At 43.3% G+C, this 24,817-nt stretch overlaps 1 protein-coding gene across 1 annotated transcript in view; it reads right to left on the reverse strand.

The window, feature by feature from the left end:
* DNAI1 (dynein axonemal intermediate chain 1) overlaps nucleotides 1-24,817 on the reverse strand; it is a 126,662-nt gene that overhangs the window by 31,483 nt on the left and 70,362 nt on the right. The window contains 4 exon segments of the mRNA XM_050987444.1: nucleotides 275-457; nucleotides 7,031-7,110; nucleotides 8,953-9,040; nucleotides 13,640-13,729. Coding sequence (XP_050843401.1) covers nucleotides 275-457; nucleotides 7,031-7,110; nucleotides 8,953-9,040; nucleotides 13,640-13,729 — 441 coding nt within the window.

The following is a 24,817-nucleotide window of genomic DNA, read 5'->3' on the forward strand; positions in this document are numbered from 1 at the left end:
GAAACCACTCTCTGACATTTCTCTGTAGCATTTCTCTGCCACAGTAGGTCCTGCCTGAAGGAAGCCATATCAGAAGTCAGTCAGGCTCTGGGCTGACTATTCTCCTTGGCAAGTTACTGGAGCAGCCAATGCTATACCTTATATCTCATGCCTGGGAAGTGTAAATCTGAGTACAAAAAATAAAAAAGCAATTAGCATTATCAACACCTGGGAATAAAACTGAGACTAAAGTATGAACAGAGTCAACGTGTGCTGCTGGCATGTCAGGCTGGACCTCCCCACCCACACCAGGACCCAGCAGGACCTACTTGACAGTGTGATCCCAGATCTTGACCGTCCAGTCAGAGCTGCAGGAAATGAAAACTTTCAAATGGAAGGGATTCCAGCTGACTGTGTCCACAGCCATGTGATGGGCTTCAAACACATCCAGAAACTGGCTTGAATAACTTTTTGAACACTGCAATGGAAAGAACTACTCAGTAATCAGAGCTAGACCTCCTGAAGCTTAAATTCGTGTAGGAAGATGCCTCTGATCACTTGTATGGCCTCTTAGGATCTTCTGAGCTGGCTGGGAAGAGGCAGCTGGTACCCAGAGGTGCTACCGAAAATCAATAATTTAGCACATGCTGTTTCACCCCACTTGCAGGCAACATCCTGCTCCCCTCTGCAACACACAGAGATAGGAATTGAAGTTGTCTGGTTGGATTTAAACAGCCAGGCCCCAGAGACCATTCTCCACTGAGTGAGCTATATTGCCTTCCTGCCAGCCAGGGCTCCTGCTGTGCTTCTCCTGTGTAAAAGGTTCACAAGAACAGCAGGGGAGAACATCCCTGTGCTGCTCAGGAGCACTGTGTGCTCACAGCACCGTGTACTGCTCAGAAGCACAAACGCTCACAGCACTGTGTGCATTTGAAGTGTCACAGTTAAAACCTCCAGGAAGAGTGGTCTCAGCACAAGAATGTCTTACTGGTCCCTTTGACTCTAAGTACTTCAGAAAGATGCTGTAAGTCCTCTGCTGTCACCACCCTGGACAGCCTGCTCAGAGAGCCTGCCCCATCGTACAGCTCTGCAGCTCTTTCTGTTGTGCCACTTGAGACTTCCCAGAGCAGTGTGAGAACCACAGAGGCTGTCCAGGACTCAGGCATGTCCCTGACAGGCCAGGGGACCCCACTGAATGGCAGCCAACAGCAGCCTGTGAGCTGGACAATGCCTACACAGACATGTAAGGGTCAGACCAGCAGCATCACAGCTGGGGGTGCTGCTGAATTGAAAAATGAAGGATGTCTTTAAGAGCTGGAAAAGGAAAACATTTGGGACCCTTGGAAAAGTCACTTTGCATGTGAGCTTATGAAGCAGGGAGAAGCTACAATCTAATTGGCTGCAAGTGGACTTGATCCAGATCCTGTCAGTTCTGTGTATATGGAAATTTCAGGTTATCCTCCCCAAACCTCCTTCCCTCCCAGCACAAAGAGGCTTCCTTTACTAGCAACAGAGACTCCATCTCACATGAAACGTCCTTTTGCTTGTGTTCTCACACAATCTGTATTTATACAGCAGCTTGGAGTTAGTTTCAGGATTTTCTGTTGGTTTGCCTCACTACTGTCACAGCAATGACTTTTCACTACTCCCTACTGAATGCAGCACCACATCATCTGCCCAAGAAGCAGGATTGCTGAAGTGTTATGTGACTTTAACCCTTGCAAACCAAAGATCTAACTAATCTTAAGGCTTAACTGTTTATTACAAGTGACATTTACTATCTGGGTACCTTCACTGGTACAGGCACTGGAATAAGGTTGCTAAACCATTCCCACAGTAGCAGCTCCTACATCCCTGAGAGCCTTGCTGTGGTAGGAAATAGAAACAAGAAAGTGGCTCATGTTCCATTGAGATTTACTGACAGTGACTATAGCTTGCTAATAGTTTATTGCATACACTGTGTTGCTGCCCCTGCATTTAATTGTGGGACAGAAACCTCCTTTAATACCATGTTTCGTAACATTACTTCATAATTCTTAATGTTCAGCCATCAGGAAAATCAGTACTTGGCTTGTTTTGAAAGTCACTTTGCTGGAAACAGGATGGGTCACAAGTAATTAACGCAAGAAAGAAGCTGCTTTGTCCATCTGTCCTTTCAAGTGTGTGGATTGAATGTCCCTAATACCTGAAAACTTTGAAGAGCGAGATGTTAACCAGATTTGTCTGCCTCCCACAGAATTGTAATGCTCAGTGCCTTTTCAAAGGCTTCTGGGGGCTAAGCCCTTGATCAATGTAACTCTCTGGGCACTGCTACAGGAGATCCATCATGCTCTGGGATGTGTTGCTCTACAGAACTGCCTTTGCAATCTCCATGACTGGAAAGGGATCTCAATTTTTTTCTATGAAATCAGCAGCAAAAAGATTTTTGTAGGGCAGGCTCCCACCTGTGTCCCTTGTGAGAAATGAACCTTGCATGTGTACTTTAGCCTAAAGGCATCCACTGTGCTCTGGCAGTGCCTGCCAGCCCCACACCACATTAACCACAACCCTTATCATTATCTCTGAGTGCAAGACAGAGCTGCTTTCTTCCCAAGACGCATTTTGAAGAAACACCACAAACTTGAGAAAAAGCTCAGAAAAGAAGTATGACTTTAACGAATAAAAGCAGTTTCTGAGCTAACTAGAACTGCTGGCAAAGTCTTTCCCTACTATTCAGTTCAAGAATTCTACAATTATTAGATATGTCAGTATGAAAACAGAACCACTGGAATATGTGACACCTAAGTCCTGACAGGAGAGCTTTGAAGAGGATGACTAGATTCAGAGAGAAGGAATTTGTGCAGCCTCTCTGATCTTCTAGAGCACTGCTCGAATTTGCTGGGAGTGTTTTTCTCCTACTTAAATGATGGTAGATGTGTTTGAATGGTAAGCAGTATTTTTATGATGAGACAGAAATGCAAAAAATACGTCTATGGCAATACAGGAAACCAGTCAAAGATGACTCTTGACAAGGCTACAAAACATGGGGGAGGAATACTGGGAGAAAAGGAGAACTCTGAGGACACAAAACTTATGAATAATCTTTATCAACAGCACTTCAGTTTACGCTAGACGTTAGTCTGACACAAAACTCTCCCACATACCTGGTGAATTGGTGGTTATTACTGTCCTTATAAGGCAGAGAGTTTCTTCAGTTCACTAACAGGAACACAGAATCTACGCAATACAGAAATCCAAGAGCAGGTTTTTTTCAGAGAAGGTTTGTATCTGGCAAGAGAAAGGCAGTACTGCCCAACACTGGCACTTTCAGGCAGCTCAGGACATCCAGATGCTCTTTAGAAACCAGACACAAACATGTCCCATGTTGTGGTGGACAGGCTGTCACCAGCTGCACCAGATATTCTCCTAGTTTTAGCTCAGTGACTGCTTGTACAGATCTGTAACAGAAATGCTGAGATTTGCAGAAAGGCCCACAACTAGAAACCAAGGCACAGGAACACATAGGGAGGAAGAGTTGGAAATGGTAAGAGAAAGAACCTGTGATGATTGATGAAAAATTCAGTCAGTCCAGGAACTAGACAACCAGACAGAACACAGACAGAAGCCCCACAGATAAGGTGGGGAGAAGATGAAGAACAGAACTCAAACCATAAAATATTCAGACAAGGAAAATAACTTTGACTAATACAAAGCAAAAGGGTCACTGGAAGTCAGAGCCTGCCCAGAAAACAGTTTGTCATCTTGTTTTAGGGAAATCTCAAGTGATGTGATAAGGATACAACAACCACCATCCTTTGTCATATATACTGCTACTTTTACTACGACTACTACTACTACTACTACTACTACTACTACTACTACTACTACTACTACTAATAATAATAATAATAATAGTAATAATAATAATCCTGTCCCAAACAGAAAGATACAAATGTTCTGGCACATAGTATAAGAGAATGAGCAAAATTAGTTTTGTTTAAAACTAGAATAACCTTTCCTTCTAGTCAGCCTTGCACTAAGTTTTATTATATTCATTTGTTACTCTCAAGAAGACAGCCTAAGACTGAAAAAAACCAAAGCCTTTCTTACATGAGTGGATTAAAATTTCCTCACAATTTTTCTATTGAAGGACTGTTTGTTGGAAGTTATTCTGACCAGAGACTTAGAGTCACAATGTTTCAACACGAATCTCAGAAACCATACTTTTTGATGTCAAGCTGAACAATTCCTAAACAACAACCAAGATATGCAAAAAAGCATTCAGAATTGTGTTACAGAATCATATTAATGCAGAAACAGTTTCTCCTCTTCAAAAAAGGGCAATAGATTAGTCTGTGTGTAATTTAGATAATGATTTCTTGGCTTCAGAAACACTATTAACAAAGCCATTTTCAGAACTTCACCGTAATTGTTCTGCAGCTAAAGAATTAACATATTATCATGCTATTTGTGGGCATGCCTGCTTTCTGGGGAAATTAAAAAAAAAAAGTTTCTCTGGAATTCACTTTCCAATTTATTCAATAAATAATCTAAAATTTAGTCCCTGGGGAGAGCAGCCCGTGTTTGATCCCTGACTCAGACAGCACGTGAGGGGTCTGTCCGTCTCACTCAAGATGCCAGAGCAACACAGAGATCTGAGCAGCTCATTCCTGCTCAGGGCAGCCACAGGACCTGAGAGCTGCTCAGGCTACTGTGGGACTGTCCCTGTTCCCAGTATCCAAGTGAAACAAGGCTGCAGGAGGCAGTCCATGGGCAGCTCCAGTAAGAGGTCCAGATGTGCAGTGTTTCAGTACAGCATGTGATGAAGGTGCATGGTATTCCTTGAGAAATGTCTGGAGCAGCAGCTGACCCCAAAACTTTTGCAACTGCTTGTGGCAAGCTCTTGGGGGGATGCTGAGGTGAACTCTTCCCCATGTTTTTGTAGATACTGTGAAAGCCTGTTCATGCCACACACAAGATTTCTCTTCCCTGTGTTGACCCCGACAGTCAGATTGAAGAAAGGCTCTTCCTGCCTGTGGGAACAGCAAGGTTTTATAGGGCTGTTTTGCTTAATGTGAGAGTGGTCACTGAGGCTCACCAATGCAAGAGTGTTGTTTACCAGTGACTCTTACAATGAAAGGGGAGATGCTATCTATCAGTATGTCTCCACATTTGTCCATGGCTTCATGGGTGGGATCACTTGTTATGTTAAAACCCCGTCCTAGTTCTAGTTTCTAAAGATGATCTAAAAGCAGAAACACCTACAGCTTTTTCAATGCCAAATTGTCTGCCGACCAGTGCTCCTCCATGAAGAGTTTCCTTTCCTGTGTAACTCAGCCAGGACACAATCCTGAATATTTCTCCTGATAGCCACCATCTCACACTGCTGTACAGTGCCACACTGACCTACATCCATCACTCACCCAAACGCAGAGGAATTTAAAACCTGTGATTCCTTGCTGTGTTTTGATCAGGACTAAACACAACAGTACCCATCAATTTAGAGTTCAGTCCCCAGGGTACCAGCTCTTGTGGGTGACCAGACAACTCAGAACATCTGCTCATGAGTGTATGGATGTTTTGTGTTCTGAAAGCACCCACAAAATAACAGTGCACCTACCCACAGCCCACTGCCAACAGCGCAGCTGCCCACTCCTCCCACCTCCCTTCTGTACCTATCTTGTCCAAGGCAAGCTACTCAGAAATCCTTCCTAGATACTGCTGGGCAGAAGGAGAGATTTCAATCAGCATCATCCCTCTGCAAGGCATATTTATTTGTTAAGCATATCTTGCCTAAGTGACGATTCCCTTTGGGTCGTTATTCTGTTTCAGGTTCATTTTGCAGGTGGGATATGGAGGAAGGAGTTCAGATCGTCCTCTAGGGATGGCTGGATGCATCTGCTCTGCAGGTCAGCCTTCTGCTGATTGTCTACCCCCCTCCCCCTCCTGATGAAGGGCTGTGGCTACAGACTTAGCAAAGCCCCAGAGCCAGCTCAGAGGAATGCTGTGCAAATAACAGCTGTATTAGGAAGGCACTACTAGCTTTATTTTCAAGGCTAAATACAGCAGAACTCTAAACTTACTATTTTTAACTCAATTTCTCAAGAAAACATGATGCCTGTGTCCTTCTGTGTGCTCATCTCTCTTCACAAACAACTTTTGCCCTCTCTGGCATTTTCAGCCAAAGCTGGCTGCATGTGGGATGTGGTAACATTAAGGTCTTACACATTCTGTGAAAAGCAATGGCCAGAGAGGACAAAACATCTGGGCAGTGTCCCCAGTGTGGGAAGGGCAAGTACAGTGTGGCTGCTGCCCTCACCACACAGATGGAGCTGGCTGGCTGACAGCTCCTGCCTGGCACTGGGAACCAAGGTACCAGGCTGCAGGAGGGCACTGCAGGGGAGGTGGCCAGCACTGTCTGCAGGAAACAAGGAATATAGTGTGGAGGGGGATTACTGAGCTGGGAACAGTGTGGGGTGATCAGGAGCAGGAAGGTTTGGGAATGTAGCAATGGACTGGAGATAGGAGAGCAAGGAGAAAGTGGTACTGGGAAAGGATCTAGAAAGATCTTAGATGTCTTTTCCAACCTAAATGATTCTATGATTCTATGTGATTGTGGAAGGGAAGGGCTGCAGGATGCTAATCCGTAGGAAATACGGCTTCATTAGCCTCACTGCTCACAGGATAACAAGTCTAAAAAGGAAAAGAGCTGATATTTTTCCTGCCATTTCCCCACAGTCATGGGGACAGAGGATCGATGCCTTTCAACTTCTGCTCTGATTCTACTTAGCACTTCACTTGCACAGCTGCAATCTGCAAAGCATTTTCTGGGATGCAGTTTGCATGAAAAAAAATTTCTGCAAAATAGGGTCTTAATTGGGTCTGTGCAGAGAGCTCCCTGTGACCCTCTGCAGTGCTGCTCTGGTCTCAGGCTCACCACAGGCATCCCGGGGCAGGATGAGGCTCTGAAGCTGTACTTTGTTACCACCTGAGCAAACCGTTCAGATGATGAGCTTGAAAGGCACACGTGGTTTAGGGGATGTAAAACAAATTATAAAGAAATAATTTTTACCTTATAGATCTTGCCCTCTTCAGTACCAACGAGAAACAAGTAGTCTATCTTTTTGTGAAAATCAAAGGATATCCCACTGCCTGTTAACAAAAAAAAAAGGTCTGTCACATAAAGAATTGATTCAGCTGGCCAAAACATGCTTCCTGCCTATAGTAAACACACATTGCCTGTGTTTTCAGATGTGATTTATTAGCCAGAAGCTCCCAAAATAAATCAAAGACACCCCTTCTGCTAAACTTTCAAGCTGTGTGTGTCCCCAGGACCTGCAATTTGAATAGCCACTCCAGAGACATGTAAAAGAGTACCAAAAGAACCAAAAGGTAACCAGAAACCACTTTAGCCTAGGATTCATTTTACTAAGAGTCAAAAATACCTGGTGCAAGCATAAATATTGTAAGGATCTGGCCACCTGCTATTGAGAAAGAACAGATCTTTTCTGTTTGTCTATTATCCACAAAAATGTAAGTGGTTTCCTATGCATAAAAGAGCCCAGTGAGAAAACACCCCATAATACCTTCCTGTGCTCTTTTTTCCCCTTAATTCAGAATCCATTTAGCAGGCTCACTTCAGTAAAGCCAATAGCAAAGAATGTGATTTGGGAAGAAATCCTCTTCTAGGGACAGAAGGATCCTGTTAATGTCAAAAGCCCTGAATTGTGCAACATTGTGAACTATGTTTAAAACAGGTGTCAACCACAAACAGGATGTGACTCATGGAGATTTTGTGGCTTCTGCTCCTGAGGCAGATGCATCACCATCCAAGAAAGCCATTTCACATGTTAGTGAAAGAAAATTTCAGCAGGGCTCTTGAACAGAAGATGGGATGTCTGTTGAGTGCCAGAGCAATTGAGGCTGTCCCTACCAGCAGGGATACCTGCAGCAACCATTAGACAAGAAACAGGAATGAGCAGATAAGGCTCAGAAGCACACAGTAACAGAAACTTTCTGCACAGGCAGTCGTCTCAGCATTATGTCTTTAACATTAACAAAATGTAGTTCTCAAAGGAACTGTTAGGGTAATTTCAACTCTCTAATACCATCTGCATTTTTAACATTCAAATAGATTGTTTAATATTCAAGGCAAGTCTTTGAAAATCCATTTCCCAGTAACACTAACAAATAATCCCAAAGCCCTGAGAGTTCTGCAGTGTGCTGCTTTAGCTGGTTTCTTGCAACCTATTGTGGCACTGCAAAGCTTCCCACAGACTGTTCAGCAGTTACTAGCCTAGAAACACAGCAATCCTTAAAAGCAGAGCCAGGCCCTCCTCCAAACAGAGGTCCCATCTTCTCAGCCAGAAACAGGTGTAGAAGGATGATAAGAGGATTCCTCAAGGACTTCCTTGTGCTTAGGACCTCCAGAGCTGACTCATCCCATGCTGTCTCAAGCACAGGATGATCAGGATGAGAGGATTCAGCCTAGAAGGACTGCACTGACTCCACTTTGTATGGATGGAGCCTAACATAGAAGCTCAGAATAGATGCTGTGTTTTTACAGAGCCCAAACTTGATGAGACACATCCCAAAGCTGGCTGGGTGAACTGTGCAACCAGGAAAGGGCAGAGGTTGCTTTTCACGTCGATTTTGCCAGTCCAGATCAATGTCTGACAATAAGAATAAAACTGAGTTTTGACATAAACAGGTATGTGCTTTATCCACACAGAGATAACCCAGTAAAATGGACACTTCTTGAATTAATGTTCATCTTTTTATGAAACTAAAGGCAAAATGTAACCAGCAAAACTTGACTCAGTGGCCATTGCTCCAGACAGACTTTACCCTACTGCATGATGAAAGCAAGGAGGCGTAGCCCTCCTTTAGCTCCTTTCCATCTCAACACCCTGCTCCCAATTTAATTTCCCAGAATGACTGATTAGAGGCTTTGTGTCAGTAATTAATCAGCATGGCAAGGACTTGGGCTCTTACCAAGTGTTTGCAGCTGCAGCCCCTCTGGCCCCTGCATCGTTGTTTCATCTGCTGACAGCTTGATGACATCCATGTGAACCAGCTCATTCTGCAGGCAGAGGAAATTCCACATGAATAGCATGCTTTGCAGCAACAATACAGAGACATTCAGTACTTTGAAATGGCAAATTTTATGGAGGAATTTTAAAAAGCTGCCCAGAAGTTGCTTAGTGTTTCACATTTGGCAGCTTGCTAACATGGTGCTTTCCACAAAACCTTCAGGAAACTGATGCTTTGGCGCACTGGAACTGAGAACCACTGGTACATAACCTTGACATGTGCACTTGACCTGGAAAATTTTGAGTTTCAGGGGTCAGTGTTTTTAAGTGAAAGCTGGCACAGTCAGCTTAATTCATAGTGTTTAGTTAAATCACCCTGTGTGGTTTAAAATGGATATTTCATATTCTCATGGACCTAACTAAAGCCCCACATTAATGAATAGTAACTTATCATCTCTCCAGTTCTGGCTTCTTAACATCTTGTTATCCCCAGAGCAGCCTCAGTTCAAAATACTCTCAATTTCATGGGCTCTGAGATGCCAGCAACATCTAGCAAGCAGTTTGCTCCAAGGGAAAACTGCCCCATGTTTCTGCTCTCAGCAGAGTTCTAAAGAACTCTCATGACACTGCTGAGCAAGGTGGTGACTACGGGGCCAAAAGGCTGTGTCCCACAGAGTTTACAGTCGAGGTGGGAGACAAAAGACAGATGCAAATAGACACAATGTAGGTAAACATAAAGAAACAACCAAAGGGAAAGTTACATTCTCAGACTGGCTTTGGGAGTTGGAGTACCACTGCAGAATGGAATTAGTTGTGACTGTAAGAACACCCTGGGGCTCCAGAGGTCTCTGCCAACCCCAACCATTCTGTTATTCTCTGATAATGTGATAAAAGAACAAACAACTAATAATTAGTGAGCAGTATGAGCTGCAGACTGGATGGTATAATCTGCAAATATCCCACTGAAGCACCACTACTTAGCTCAGTGAATTAAACTGCAGTTGAAGCTTCTCTTAGCCCAGAGCAGAACTCAGGTGGAAAAAGAATTCTGCCTGCCAAAATCAACCCCAGGAACTTCCATGCTGTGGAACATGTGAGAAGATCTTGTTCAGTACTGCAGTTGAGAGAGAACAATGCTCTATAAGGCATTTCTATCATACTCTGGGAGTACAAAGTTACAGAAGATTCAGCAAAGGTCAAAACTCCAAAATGTTCTTCCTTCTCACTAATTCTCACTGCTGCACACCCACATGTGCTGGCCTATTGATGGCAATAAATTTTTCTCTGAGAGATCAGCAAGAAGCAGGACAGACTCCTGCAGAGTCCCATCTTAGCAGCTCTTACAGCACGTTGGTTACAAGTCTGATTCAGTGGATAAAGGCAGGAGAGATGCTGAGAAAGAGGCCACACATGCTGGTGTGCATGTGCTTGACCTGGGAAGAGCAGTGCCCAGAGGAATCAGGAGCAGAGCATGTTCCACTTGACATGCAAATAGGAGTGCTGGTGGGTTCTTGGGAGTGCAGACAGGACAAGCTAAGCAGGCACTTGCCTCTGCTCAGGCTGCCAGGTCTGCCTGCTCACCGGAAAGCATGTGCCCTGTCCTAGACACGAGTCTGGTCCGAAGAGCAGCTTTGGAGCTGCATGCAGCAGGTCACATTGATACACCCAGGCTGACAGACGTGTGATCTGTGCAGGCCTAGAGATGTGCTACCACAACTATCTCTGTGTTCTGGTAGAAGGGCAAACCTCAAGAGACCTTCTTTCTAAGCACACACCTTTTTTCAGCCTTCCTCTGAAGATTCCTCCCAGTACCTTCACCCAGCAGAGGCCCCTGCAGACAATTTCTGCAGCCCCTCTCCTTCACAAAGGACCCAGCTTGTGCAGACTCCCCTGCTGTGATGGTTTTATCTTGTACCCAGCTTCACAGCATAAAAACCACTTCTGTTCCTGGGGCTTTTTGTCACCAGAGCCATTCACATATACCTCTGGGTAAACAGCCTGCTGACAATTTGGCCTTCCAGGAATACCAAGCAATAATATGTTGCTTCTGCCTAATAATTGCAGAGCACTTTGTAAGCATTAGTGAATCAGGCCTTACAGCTGCTGCTTTCCCCTTACTTCTTATTAGCCTTAAGTGATGAAGCAGGCCCAGAGCTGTTCAGTAATTTAGCTGTAGGTCACACAGGAGGGGGTGAACTACGACTGCTAATCAAACATGGGATTGCTGAGCATCAGCCTGAGAAGCAGTGCCATGCTGCATCACAAACAATTCTTTGAAATGGCTAAGACATTTCTCCTTTTTGATAGGCAATGTGTTCACCCAAGGTGGGGGCATCGAATCATCCAGCAGCAGAAGTTCTCCATCCTTCCTTCATGTTTTACACCTTTATGAAGACCCAAAGCCAAGTCAAGACAGTCTAAGTACATAGAACTCATGTGCTTTTTCAGGAAATTTGTCCAAAGTAATTGTGCCCATTTCTAACAGAGACAAGCACTATGGTCACGGCAGATCAACTGTTCCTGGCTAACATTTGACAACTCTTCTATCCAAATCTTGAGTATGGTTTGCCAATCTCCAGCTGGAAGAAATAATGAAATTGTTCACTTTGTGCTCTCAGCTTTGGAAGTGTCAAACAGATAACAGTGTTTGAAGGTGCTTTACTTCTGGATAGCCCTCTCAAAAATATTAACGAAGCACTCTTTCATCCTTGTTTGCACCATGGGTTTGTAGAATAAAAAACCTCTGGACTGTCTTCAGTTTTACTCTAAATGAAACCCAGAAAAAGCTCTTGTGAAACTGGGATTCAAGCAGATTGTCCATTTCTCCTTGCTGGATAAAAACCCCACAGATTATTAAAAAACATTCTTTTCATCCTGTTTCTTGTTTTCCCTGTTAAATATCTGTCCCCCCCAAAAAATGTTCAAAGCAGACAGCACCTAAAATGTCACTGTATTCCACCCCTGCCTATTAAGTAAATACTAGTTCTGGCAATTTCAGAAGTAATTTCATCTAAAAAACCCCAAAAACCTTAAAATTGTCTTTTCACATGGGTAAGGCAAAGTTCATCACAGTAATGCAAGGAATGAGTAGAAATTATAGTGGGCTAAGTGGATGCAGATCTTAGAAGTCATACTAAGGATACATAGAAAGAAATATCTAAGTGCTCAAGGGACAGCAAAACCACAGATTATTATGTGGAAACAGTTATGCACTGGGGCAAAAGACGCTCTGCTGGGTGAGTTGCCATCACAGTCCATCTGCAAACACTTAGGTTGTCCCAGTTGTGGCATTTCTCTAAGTAAGAGACTTCAGCCAGTGTTTCCTGCCTCCTAAAGGGACCATGCTGAGCACACTCAGTTACTGGGGCTCAGTTGCTAAGAGTATCCTGCCAAATCACCTCATCTGGATGTATCTGGCTGCAGGCATGTATTGCCCACTTCAGCCCAAATCTTTTGGGGATTCCTATTCAGGGAGCTGAGTGCTGAGACACTCTTAGTCTGTCCCTATCTAGGGAGCTCTTTTGGGAGATGGACTTGGGATGCATTTGCAGAATGGATTTTTGATTTTGAAGCTGCATGTATGAGCCTGGAAAAGTCTATTAAAAATAACTTCATAATCTGTGCCATCTGCCTGTGCTTACATTGTTCATTAGGAGATGCTCCTGCTCCTGAACTGGACATGAGGTTAAGATTTATGTGTAATGCTAGAAATTAATCCCTGCCATGGTAGCAAGGCCTAAAAATTTCAGAACTGTCAAGCCTTGGTACAACAGATTGAAAAATGAGCATCCTAGGATGTAAAGAAATTTCTTCTTTTGTTGGTGAATAATGGGACAGCTGCTTCAAACTCATATTTAGGGCAATGCAATTATTTTTTAGCAAGAGATTTGAAATCTTTAAATGTGAAATGAAATAGCCAACAGAAAAACCCACACATTGGGATTCAGAGACATGAATCTAAGGGTCATTTTGGGACGTTAATTCTAGGTTTCTATCAACATACTTCAACATACTCCAAAAGGAAAAGCAAACCAAGGCAGGGCATGCCAGCTAGTTTTAAAAAGTTGTATTGGATGTGTATTGGAGTAGGCAATGTCATGGGAGGGAGAAGCCCTCTGCTGTCTGATAAAATGCTGCCACCCCACTACAAATGCAAACTTTGTACTACTCACTCTGTTCCACATGGGGAGAAATTTAAATTGACCCTCTCCCAATTCAAATTGCAATCTGTAGGGGAGCATTTCTGGGATGAGAATCTGGAATCTGTGAAAAAAAGCAGATTATTCTGTTCTGTGTCTAGTTGACCCTTCTGGGACAAAGAAAGAGTGAGAACAAGGAACCAGGCTTGAATCCCTGCTGCTGCCAAGCAGGAAATTGATCTCTCATTTTCAGGCCCATGAGCTGCTACAGGTGCAGGCAGGATGAAGGTTAGGTCCTGACAATGAGTAGGCTGACCCTACTTCACTTCAGAGTTTAATGTGGAGCCCCAGATCCAGCTGTGACAGCACCAGCTGCTATTGCTAATATTTCTTTTCAAGCTCATTAGAAATAAAAATAACACTAATGAATCACTGAACTTTTGAGGCAATTGAATTTTTGAGGCAGTTTTATAATTTGACTGAAAAAATAAATTGCCACCTACTGTTTACCTTAACTAAAGTCCATGAAACAATCCGCCCATCCGAGGAGACAGAGAAGAAGTTGCGATTGCCGTCCATGTCATCCTTCTGCCACTTGACCTTAAAACAAGAAGAAACAAGAAGACAGTCCCAGTCAGCTCAAGGCATTCAGCATTAGCAGGACAGAGTCCCATGGCCTCAGCAAAGTCTTCTGAAATTCTTCCTAAAGAGCAGCTGGTTTGCACCCTGGAGGCTTGCTGGTGTGAACACTTATCTCCACCAGCAGGTTTAGAACTGTCCTGAGCACTCCAGTCAGTCACTTTCCTGCAGGGTGCTCCAGCACAGGAGTAAAGTCCCTCACCTGGAAACTCTGCACCCACCCATGGCCACTGGAGCACTGCCATCAAGGACAGGCCTGATGCGGTGTCTGAGCCATGCACCTCTGCTCTGTGGCACAGCAGCATCCCAGAGACCCCTAAGACATCTCCAGACACCACCAGTGGTGCCACACAGAGGTCCCCAAGCATTAGCCTTGCCTTTCACATTTGACTAATTATATTACTCCATTGCATTACTGCAGTGCCATATGGCTACCCTTCAGCCAGACAACCTCAAACCAGCTTTCTGACCCTGTGCAGGTAAGACCTTGCAAGCAACATGTGACAAGGGTCCTTGGGGCACTTCTGCTTCAGGGAGATGAAAACTTCTCCATTAAATTTGAAATCCTCCCTACACCTTCAGAGCATCTGTCTGCCTCGTAAGGAGATTTGCCTTTCGACTGTGACAGCTCAGCAGGAGAGATTAGAACTCAGATAAATGGCTTACAGTTTAGAAGAGACATTTCAGTAAGACCAAAAGCATTAAGAACACTCGATTTTCAGATCTGGGAATTCAATCAGACTGAAGGGAAAAGAATGACTTGTCACTGGGTCTGTCAGCACACACTCCTGTCGGCATCTGTCAGATCAGGATGGGGGACAAGCACTTTAGAAGGTTCTGAGAAGCTTTTCAAAGGTATATCTGTTCCTGTCCAAGAACTGGAGCAGATAAAGTTCCCTAAACATCATCCCATAAACATGATAAATGAGTTTGATCATACCAGAACTTACCAAATACTCTATCCATGATCACTTATGTAACTCATACCTAGTCCAGAAAACAAACAGCCTTCTTAATACTTTAATTACACAGATTGGGTATTCCTGTGACAGGTCCTTGTAAAAAACTGTTGATTCTCTTTTGTAAAATTGTTTATACTGTGAAGTTCTGTGGAGCATGAAAATTAAGTAAGAGACTCGGCAGAGAGTAGTTAACCCTCCACTGGAATGTTTTCTTCTTTTTCTGAGGAAGAAAAAGTAGAATGTAAAAGGAATCCATCTGAGAATACCTCAAAATGCCAGTTTCATGCCTATAAGACACAACTGAAGAGCTTTGAGAGGCAGGTACCTTTGAGTATCCCTGCACAGGTGAAATTGTAAGTCTCTGTGTGGAACTACTTCTGTTATATGGCATTAAAGGAATAGCATAATTTAATATGAACCAGAATAAAATGACTAATGATTAAAAAGCAGGTTCAACAGGACAATGATTGCCAAGGCTGACCCATTGTGGACAAAATGTGCTGGGTATATCTATTCCCTGTGATCATGAGCTACTGCTGACAGTGATAGTCACCAGCAGCTGCTTCAGCTGAAGGAGGTGGTGTAGTGAGAAGTTTTAATTCAAGGTGAGAAATGTAGAGCTCAGGGACACTGCTTACAAAGACATGTCCAATCTGCCTCATGCTGGGCACAGAAAAATTGTCATATTTTGAATCAAAAGATTTTTTTAAATGTCACTCTAAAATGGTGTGACAGTAAGATGTTTTTATGTGTATGTCCAACACAGTTCTGCTCTAACTCATGTTCTTTCTGTCCAACTTCCTGTCCCAAAGATTTGGGAAAAACTTTGCAGACCGTCAGACCACTGATAAATACATGGATGAAGGTTCAGCAGCTGTAGTCCACCCCCACCACTCTGTGCCGACACAACTTCTGAGTCCTGATGACTGCACTAACATCGAGTGCTGCAAGAACCTCATCCGGAGGTGACCAAACAGCATAAGAGCTATCATGAGCTCATGGGGGATTTTCCCAAGCTAATTCCTTTCAGCATTCCCAAAGCAAAGAGTTTTTACCCCAGGGTTTGCCTACTCCAAATAACCTCTCCCTGATGGAGTTCTATTCAAGTTTTCTCCTATTAGTTAGGTGTCACAGCTTTTAATCCATTACCTGTATAGGGGGAGTCACTAGCCCCAAAAATCAAGTAGGCTGAATTGCTTGGGGTACTCTTGCTCCTCTATTCAAAAGCAGTCAAAAGTACTTGAGTTAGGTACTTTCTGTATCTTGAAAAACAGCCTCTCAGGAACACCAGGCTCTGCCCTCAGATGACTATTAGCTGCTCTCAGTGATGGTAGCTTGAATTTCAGAAAACAGAAATTGGCACTTAATACTTTCAATTTTCCTTCAACACCTCTGACACCTTAATCATGTTTGTGATCCTTTTCCTCCCGATCTCTGAATCCCACAAATGCTTATTAGAGTAATTAGCCCTCATGATACTGCAATCAAATCGGGCATCTGCTCAGAACTGGCCTTTTCTCTGCTCCCAGAGGCTTGTCAACATTGCACAACCTCCCATCATTAGCAGTATCCGTGCTGTGAGGGGTGGAGCATTTGAGGAGAAAACCAAGCAACTGTCTGCACAGTGGCATGAAGTTAATTTTTCCCCTGCAGCATGTGATAATCATCCCAGGATTTTGGCTGTGTGAAACTATTTAGAGCAAAAGTTCAACTATGATACAATCAGAATAAAGTAGCAAATGAGAAAGAAAAGTGTGTGTAAACAGCAGAGAGGAGACAAGCAAGCAAAAAGCAGCAAGCATTTTCTGTCCCTGATCATGATGAGAACTGTAACAAAAACAAGCAATTTTTTCAGTGATCTTTAACCTGACTATTATTGCAGTGCAAAATTAGTGTGTGAAACTCATTGCTGTAAGAACAGCCTACCACTTTTTCTTTTGATTTCTTAAAGCTCGTTTCTTTATAAAGAAGTGGAGACAATTCAAAACCTTATTTAATACACAGAAATATAAATATTAAGACCTCATGTTCATTACTATGTACAGCAGGTTAGCAGGGTAACCCATTCATTTCTAGCAAGAGAATACTATAATTTTTATCTGTGGCAGCTGGTAATGGCTCCTGTCCAGCTGGAGATTAGACCATTTATCCAATCTGATTTGAAAACACCCATGTTTCTGATGTCATTCCTATGAAATAAATAATGCTTGATCCGTTTTCAAGGGACACAGGCTGTAAGGCGCTTGCACTGACACAATACAATTGGTCAAAATCACCCTGGCCCAGAGTCTGGAGTGTGGTGCAGGCACCAGCTACTGCAAACACAGATCAGGCTAGCCCTTGGCTTGCCAAAACTCAGGTATGGAGTGCCACATGCAACACATGCATATTAAATGATGAGCAATTCCTTCCCTTTCTTTCCCTATAACTATCCTTCAGGAGGCTTTTGTCAACATTGCAGTATCACGGCCCTGCTGATACCTGCCCTAAGTGAAATAAGGCAGATTTTTGTCATTCAGGGCCTGAAAAACACTCATAAAATTTGCCCCAGCTAGAGAAGAGGAAAGATGAGGGCATTATCAATCCCCCCTGCCCCCCGATTCATCCTTACATGAACTGGCCAAGTAAGACACTCAAATGACTTTGCCATGCAAACATCTCCTTGGGCTGCTGAGCAAAGTTCATGCTGTTTTGACCTGGGGACAAATTCATTCCAGTGCCAACCTGGCTATCAGTAGACTCCAAGGCAAAGCCATCATGGCATTGCAGGGTTTATAGGGACCCAAAAAGCATATTTATTCTCTTCTGAGGCAAAATCAGACAATCCCCTGCCACTGGTGACAATTCACATAGGTTGCTCTCACAAGTCTCCAAAAACAGGTACTCAACAACCTCCCTCTAGATACATCTGTGCTTAATTGCCCTTATACAGAAGATTTCCTTTACCAAGAGTCAAGCCAATTACTTACCATCTCCCCAGTGGATGCAATGAATAACAGTTTATTCCCGTTTCTGTAACAGTCTTCGAAAGGGCAAGAAAAGTTTGTGCCACTGTTCCCTTCCTTTTTTCCCTCTCTCCAGCTCAAACCAGCTGCCTGAACTGTGGCTTCCAGGTTCTGCATTCAGGACCCAAGCTTTCATCACTCTTGTTCTTCCTCTTCAGCCTGGCTCTGCAGCTGCAAACAGATGGCTCAGGACTACCCTGAGTTACAACCTACTCCCTCTTACTTTCTTGCTAATTAATTCGAATGATACATATCTTTGTGCAACAGTATTCCATTGCTGATCACTGGTGATGATCCTTCCCCTTGGGCACCTTGCTGCCTAACCAGCCATCTCCTATTTCGTATCTGTGCATTTAATTTCCCCTACTAAATGCAGTATTTGCTCTTGTCTTTATTGAATTTCATCACATTGATTTTGGGCCTTTCTTCCAATTTATCAAGATAATTTTGAACATAATCATGTCCTGCAAAGTACCTTGTCGTCCCAGGGGGGCTTCCTTATTCTGTAATTTGAGTTGTTAATGAAAGTATTGATCAAAAAAAGACCAGAAGTGACAGCTGGAGAGTCTCACTTGTAGCACTTTCAGAGTCTGAGAGTGTGCTCTGTATAACTGCTCTTTGAACACACTGCCTGAACCACCTGAGCAGCTTCTTTATGGCCATTTTACCTAATTCATATTTCTCTGCTTTGGTTATAGGTATGTCACTGTGTAAGCCTGGATCAAAAGCTTTATTCAAGTCAAGATGGATTGAGATGATAACTTTCATTAACCCTCCTTTATTCATGAGGCCCGTTTCTCTAGAAAAAAAGGAAAAGAAATTGGCTTGATAATCTATTCTGGACAAATCCATGTTAGCTTCTCTGAATCACCTTATTAGCCAGACAGTAACATTTAACAGTAGTGTTGCCATTTATTTAAGTGCTTTTCCAGTCTTTAAACTGGTCTGATTGGTCAGTAATTCCCTGGGTCCAATCCTATCATTTTCCTCCAGACATTTTTCCACTCCTTCTGGCCCTTTGAGCTCTTTCCTCCTTTCCCTGGCCATGCTGGTGCTACAGGCCAGCATGCAACCTGATGCACTGCTGTACTATTACCCACACTTTTTGACCCCCTGGCTGGCTTTGAATGCCTCTAGCTGGGTGAACTGTCCAGACACTGTTTTCTGGGCTCTGGTACTCTGTCTGTGCCACTTTCCCTCCTGCATTTAAGGACAGGCCCTTTGAAGAAAGAACCTGCAGACATGTTTTAGCCAGACATTGGCTCTACAGCATCACTGAAGACTGTGTGGGGACTAATCACAGCAGACTATCCTATTTCAGTCTGCCCATGTCACGGGTACACAAATGAGTGTGAGTCCATAGGTGACAGCAGAGTGGTGCTTCCCCTCATCCATGCTGCAGATCACATGCCAATCCTGCCTCTGAGTCAAGGTATTCACTCAGCTCACATGCTATAAGTGGGCATGCACATAAACTCCAGGCTCTGCAGGACAGATGTAGCCCAAAAACTCTCTGAAATGCATATAATGGTGAGAAATTGGTCTGGTTATTTATTTAAGTGCTCCAGGGTATGTTTAATCTGATCTTGCTGATGAGCAAGAACTTATCTAAATACTCTTTAATATGTGCTTTCCTTATTCTGACCCGTGCTTTTATCCTCTTTTTACATTAAGCAGACAGTCTCAGACGCTTACTGTAAGATTAAACAATACAGCATCAAATATTTCACCCTTATTCATAACACTTAGTAGCAGCTGAAAGCTTGCTTCAGTAATGTCTCTTATCTTTATTCCTTTAACTACTTAGATGCTTCCCAAATATTTCCCTTTCCCTTTTATGACCCAGGATAACCACAGCTAACTTAACACATTCACTTCTTTTTATTTATTCATGTTTGTGCTTTTCCCTAATACTCAGCTTTAGACATGTCTTTGTTTCTGTGCCTCAAGCGTTTCTTTGTAAGTCACTGTTGAGTTGTAGATTGTAGATGCAGCTGTAGAGGCCCCTCTCAGACACTCTGCCATTCTGCCCAGCCCAGCAGCTCAGGGATTTCACTCTTCTGCTTCCTCAGCTGAAGAGAGACACAGACTTGCAGAAGTCCACATGTGCACCACAGAAGCACAAGTGCTTCCCAGCCCTGCTGTGCTCTTCCAGCCACCCTCTTTTGCCCATACCTTGGTCACACAAGGTAAGCAGTGGGATTAGGACCCTTCTCCTTATACTCACACAGGCTAAAGACTTTTACTCTAGGCTTCCCACTGGCAAACATCTGGTCCTTGAGCAAGAGAACCAGCCTCAGTTCTCTCTTGCTATGCCTGACCTGGCAGCCAAGCACAGACACAAACCCACTGTCCAAACCACATTTCCTGTGTCAGAATGCACAAGCCTGGGCCAAAGCTAAGTGCCAGAAAAGCTCTGGGGCTCTCTCGAGGTGGACAAGCTGAACATGTCCTGTGCTTTAGCAAGAGCACAAACTCTCATGGACGCAGTTTGGCTGCATCTATTGCACGATGGCCCAGCTCACCAGCTGGCAGATGAAAACCTTATGGATTCTTGCAGAGAGAGTCAGACAGACCAAACTCCAACTAGGAATACCCATCTAAACCTGGGCACGCTAGTCCAGTGGGCACCTTTGATCTGTGTAGTGGACACTTTCTCCATTTTGCAGCTAGCCTGCCTTTTATTCTGTCTCACCATCATGCTGAGGGTTCATGCTGAAGTGTGGATCAACATTAAATTGTCACATCTTCCAAAGCCAGTTTGATTTGCCCTGTGCTCTAGTGCAAATATCCTCCTGGACTACCTTACAGCAGTTTCTGATTTGAACTAAGAAGCAGTTCTATTTCTTCATGCTGTCACCCTCAAATGTGTTTCTTGTTCGTTCCTGACAGCAACTTTCAGGAAACAGCATCCAGAAACATCAAGTCATTACCAGTAGAGAAGAAATCTTTCACTTTCTTTTCCTGTCAATGACAAATCACAATTTTTTTGTTTATTCTTCTCTCTGGGTCATTTATCTGTGCTGTTTGCCAAGGGATCTGCTGGTGTGAAAGTCTGCTTCTACTACTCTGAGTCCACTGATATTTTTGTTTTGCTAGAGCAAATAGTTTGTCCTTCCTTGCTGCTGAGACAAAGCAGTCAATCTACAACAAAGTTCCCAAATGTCCTCCATCAAGGACATTGCCAGCTATTCTGCATTTGTTGCTTATCATGTCTGACATAATAAGTGGATCTTAACACCTCCCAGAGGATCCTCTGTCAACAACCACAAGCAAAGTCAAGGCCAGGCACCCTGAGGAGTGTAAGCAAAATGCAAGGCTGCTCTCTTGCAATCAGTTACAAGAGACACCCTGAAACTAATCACCTGGCCATCTAAAAAGTAGAGTTCTTACCTCACAAGCAAAGTAACTCCAGCATCAGTTTCTATTTATCAAGAGACAGGAAGAGCAAGGCTTAGAGGTGAGGAAGAGCGCAGTGTCTGGAGCCCTTCCTCAGTGCCAATTTGGACAGCAGTACAAGTTACTCTATGTAGAGGTGGGAGGAAAGAAGACAGAAAACTTCATTCCTCACCACGGTTATTTGAGATAAAAGCAAAAACTGAGCTTAGTCCAGATGACTCATTTTGACTCAAGGCAGTGATGAAGATTTTAAAGGGCTGTGATAACTGAGTGCAACCTGGTCAAAGGTCAAAGCAGCCCAGTCAGACTCTTTGGCTAAGCCTATATTTGGTGAAGAAAGAGCTCTTGGGTCCTGCTTGCACTTGGAGCATATGATATGACTGTGGAGAAGATTTAGCTGCGCTCTGGTTATCTGTAGGTATGGAGTTCCTGCCATAGGCAAACGTGGGCAGGTAGGCAGGAACCTTAGAATGGTTTCAGCTGGTCCTTCTGTGAAGGGCACCAGAACCATGGAATCACCAGCATGCCCATGCTGGAGCCAGTATGGCAGGATACAGCATAAAGGGCTCCTGTCCTGTGATGCACTGTGATGCTCCTGTCCTCTGTCTGCACTTTTTGCCATTCCTGTCTATTACCTGGGAAACAGACAGCATTTCTGCTGTGGAATGTCTAGTAAGAATGAAAGAGCTCAAAAAAATTTTAAAAAGGTGTTCTTTGGTCAACAATGTCATAGAAGGTATTACTGCTTGATTTTTTTTTTCCTCAGAAACCCTGCTGTAAAAGCACAGTCCCTGTCCACACCTGCACTCCTGGGCTCTAGAAGAATACTGGTATAAACACAGTGAATCAACCACAACAAAAGAGGATAAACCATCCCAGAAGTGAAGAATCAGGTCTGCCATATGGTGAGAGCTGGGCTGTCACTGTCACACTCAGGAGTCTTTGCACATCCAGGAACTTCACAGTAAAAAGAATCCACAAGTTGGGTCACCTCTCTGCCACTGCCTGAGATACCTCCATGGGGAGGATGCTGAAGACTCTTTTGAGGCAAAAATTACTTTTTAGGCCAGAAGGCTGATGCCTGCGTGAGAACAAAATCAGATATCCCAGAAAGGCTCATCTGAGCTTCTCCCTCCTAGAATCCATTTATTGTTTAAAAGAAGGCAAGTCACACATCGAACTACAAGGAAAACAGAAGCATTAAGCCTGCCTTTCTTCCAGTGATATACAAAAAAATAAACTGTAACTAGATATTTAACAAAACTAACTCTAAGGCAGATATATCTGACTCTGTAAGGTCTGATGAAATTCCATCTAGGGACTTAAGGGAGCAGCTAAGCAATCTCTGAATTTCATAGCAATTAGCTATGAAAACTAGAAGAGAGGAGAAGTCCTGGGGGACAGAAACAGGGAATAATGCCCCCAGGAAACACAAAACAAACCTGTCTTGAAGGATAGGTTAAAGGACAGTGGATGAGTCAGCCTAATGCTGAACTTTGAGAGCTGGAACAAAGCATTAAGTCATCTGTACACATGTGCAGGATAAGAAAATGAAAATCAGTGAATATGGTCTCCTCAAAAAAAGACACTGTCAAAGAGAATTTATTTCCTTCCTTATCGGGGTAACAAGTCTAAAAGAAAGAGTAGATCTGTTATTTTTAATTTTGTAAGGCTTTTGGCATACTCCCTGTGATGTCTTCAGAAGAAAGATAAGAAATTACTGTGAAGTGGCTGAGTGCTTGAAAATGAATTCCCAAGAGTTTAGACAGCGATGTCTTGACCAGATGGGAGAACAACTCTATATGGTTCCCATGAGGGACTATCCTTGTTTCGTTTAACATTTTTAGCTTTATTCTTAAAACTTTGTCTAGCCTCTGTTCTAGGTAGCCTCTCCAAAGCCTCAGGCTCAGTTTTATACAATATTTTCATTAGTAAGTTGCATACTGAATTGCAAAATACACAGAACATTTGCAGATGATGCAGCTGAAAGACATTGAATTCCATTAGGATAAGGACTCCAAGTTATCTTGAAAAGCTGGAGACGTAATCTGAAAATAATAAGGTGACATGTGATAAATCAAGGGCAGAGGGACACTGACAGAAATAAGTATTAAATGTGTAGAAATTAGGGAATTTCTGGCTAAGTGACTGTAGTGCAGAAAAGCATCAGTGGCTGGTGAGGGAATCAGCGAAGTGACATTGCTGGAGTGGCACAGAAATATTTCCACTTGTATTAAGAAGCGTGTACCATGTAAGACACAGGAGGCATTGACTCCAGTCTGTTAGTACTGGTGAAGACAGCTATAGACTGCCCAGTGTCATTTTGAAGAAAATACTTCAAGAATAACACAATGTCTGTGAAGCTATGATGGGAAGAGGACACTCTCAAGGCCTTTGCCACTTCTCATTTCTGTCATTCACAAACAGTTTCCCAGTTCCAGAAAGGAAAGTTGAGTTTTATTTTAAATTCAGTCTCACCTCTCACATGTTTACTGTGTGTCATGTTCAATCACACTGTGACTGTTTTGTTCCCTGCAATAGATGAGACTGCTTTGTATAGCAAACAAGTCTTTCCAGTGTGAGTAAAAGCTGATGGGGAGAGATAAATGAAAATTACTTGATACTTAAAAATAAATCCATTGAAAAATGTTCCTATCTTAAAATCTGGGTTTTCTTTTAAATGCAAATGTTTCAGCTATGACAGGAATCTGCAGATAAGGGAGCTGCTAAGTAAAGGAGGGTTTTCAGTGCTGTTTAGTCTTTTGTAGAAAGATTTGTTGACATTTTACCATTAAATCATGGAACAAGACAGAATGGATCAGTTCAATTTGCTTAGGAAGTAAACTTTCCTCCATGACAGAAGCCACTGAAGAGGTAAGGTCTATAAGGAGTAACTCCTGAGGTGAGTCAGTAATATTTAAATATTTGGCTGTAGTGTTTGCCTTAGAGAGGAAATGGTTTAGACATCTGATGAATATCAAAGTGTTCAAAGATTCCAATGTCTCTCAGTCAGTTTGGGCTTCCTGCATTTCTCTTACAAATTTAATGAGCAACCCTGACCAAAAGGACTCCCTGGCATCCTATCTGTAGCAGAGGCAGGGATTTACTCAGATGTCTCCTTACTTTACCCACTGTATCTTTGTGATGATGAACAAGGCAGTTAGGAGAGTCAGGGGGGATGACAGGCTGGCTTAGTAACAGTAAATAGGTACTGAAACAATGTCAGGTGCTTCATCTACAAAGAAATCAGGCACCAACCAAGGCAGCCAGCTTGGCAGGATCATATGTCACCAAGCAAAGATGCAGGAGGAAGAATGCTTTCAGAACACCTATGATAATGAAAAGCATCTCAAAACCCCCTGGAATAGAAGACACAGCCCAGCACTGTCTAGATGCTCCAGGAGCAGTCCTCAGCTAAAGTTGTCAGGCGCTCATGTCATGGGCATGAGGCTGGATGATGACTTTATTTATGGGTACCACCAAACACTGGGCCTATCTGGTGGAATATAGCTGTTCTGGCTACAGGCAATACCAGGAACTCCCATCTAATAATTTTGCAAATTATTTCTCTCCTTCTAGCAGCATATGACTACTTACAAGATTTACTACAAGCATTCTCAGGGTTTTCTTCTCCAAAGTCCTTGAAAGCTTCCTGATAGCTGAGGGAAAACAACTAGATGAGC

Source organism: Serinus canaria, chromosome Z (genome assembly GCF_022539315.1).
Source record: "Serinus canaria isolate serCan28SL12 chromosome Z, serCan2020, whole genome shotgun sequence".
Lineage (NCBI taxonomy): Eukaryota > Metazoa > Chordata > Aves > Passeriformes > Fringillidae > Serinus > Serinus canaria.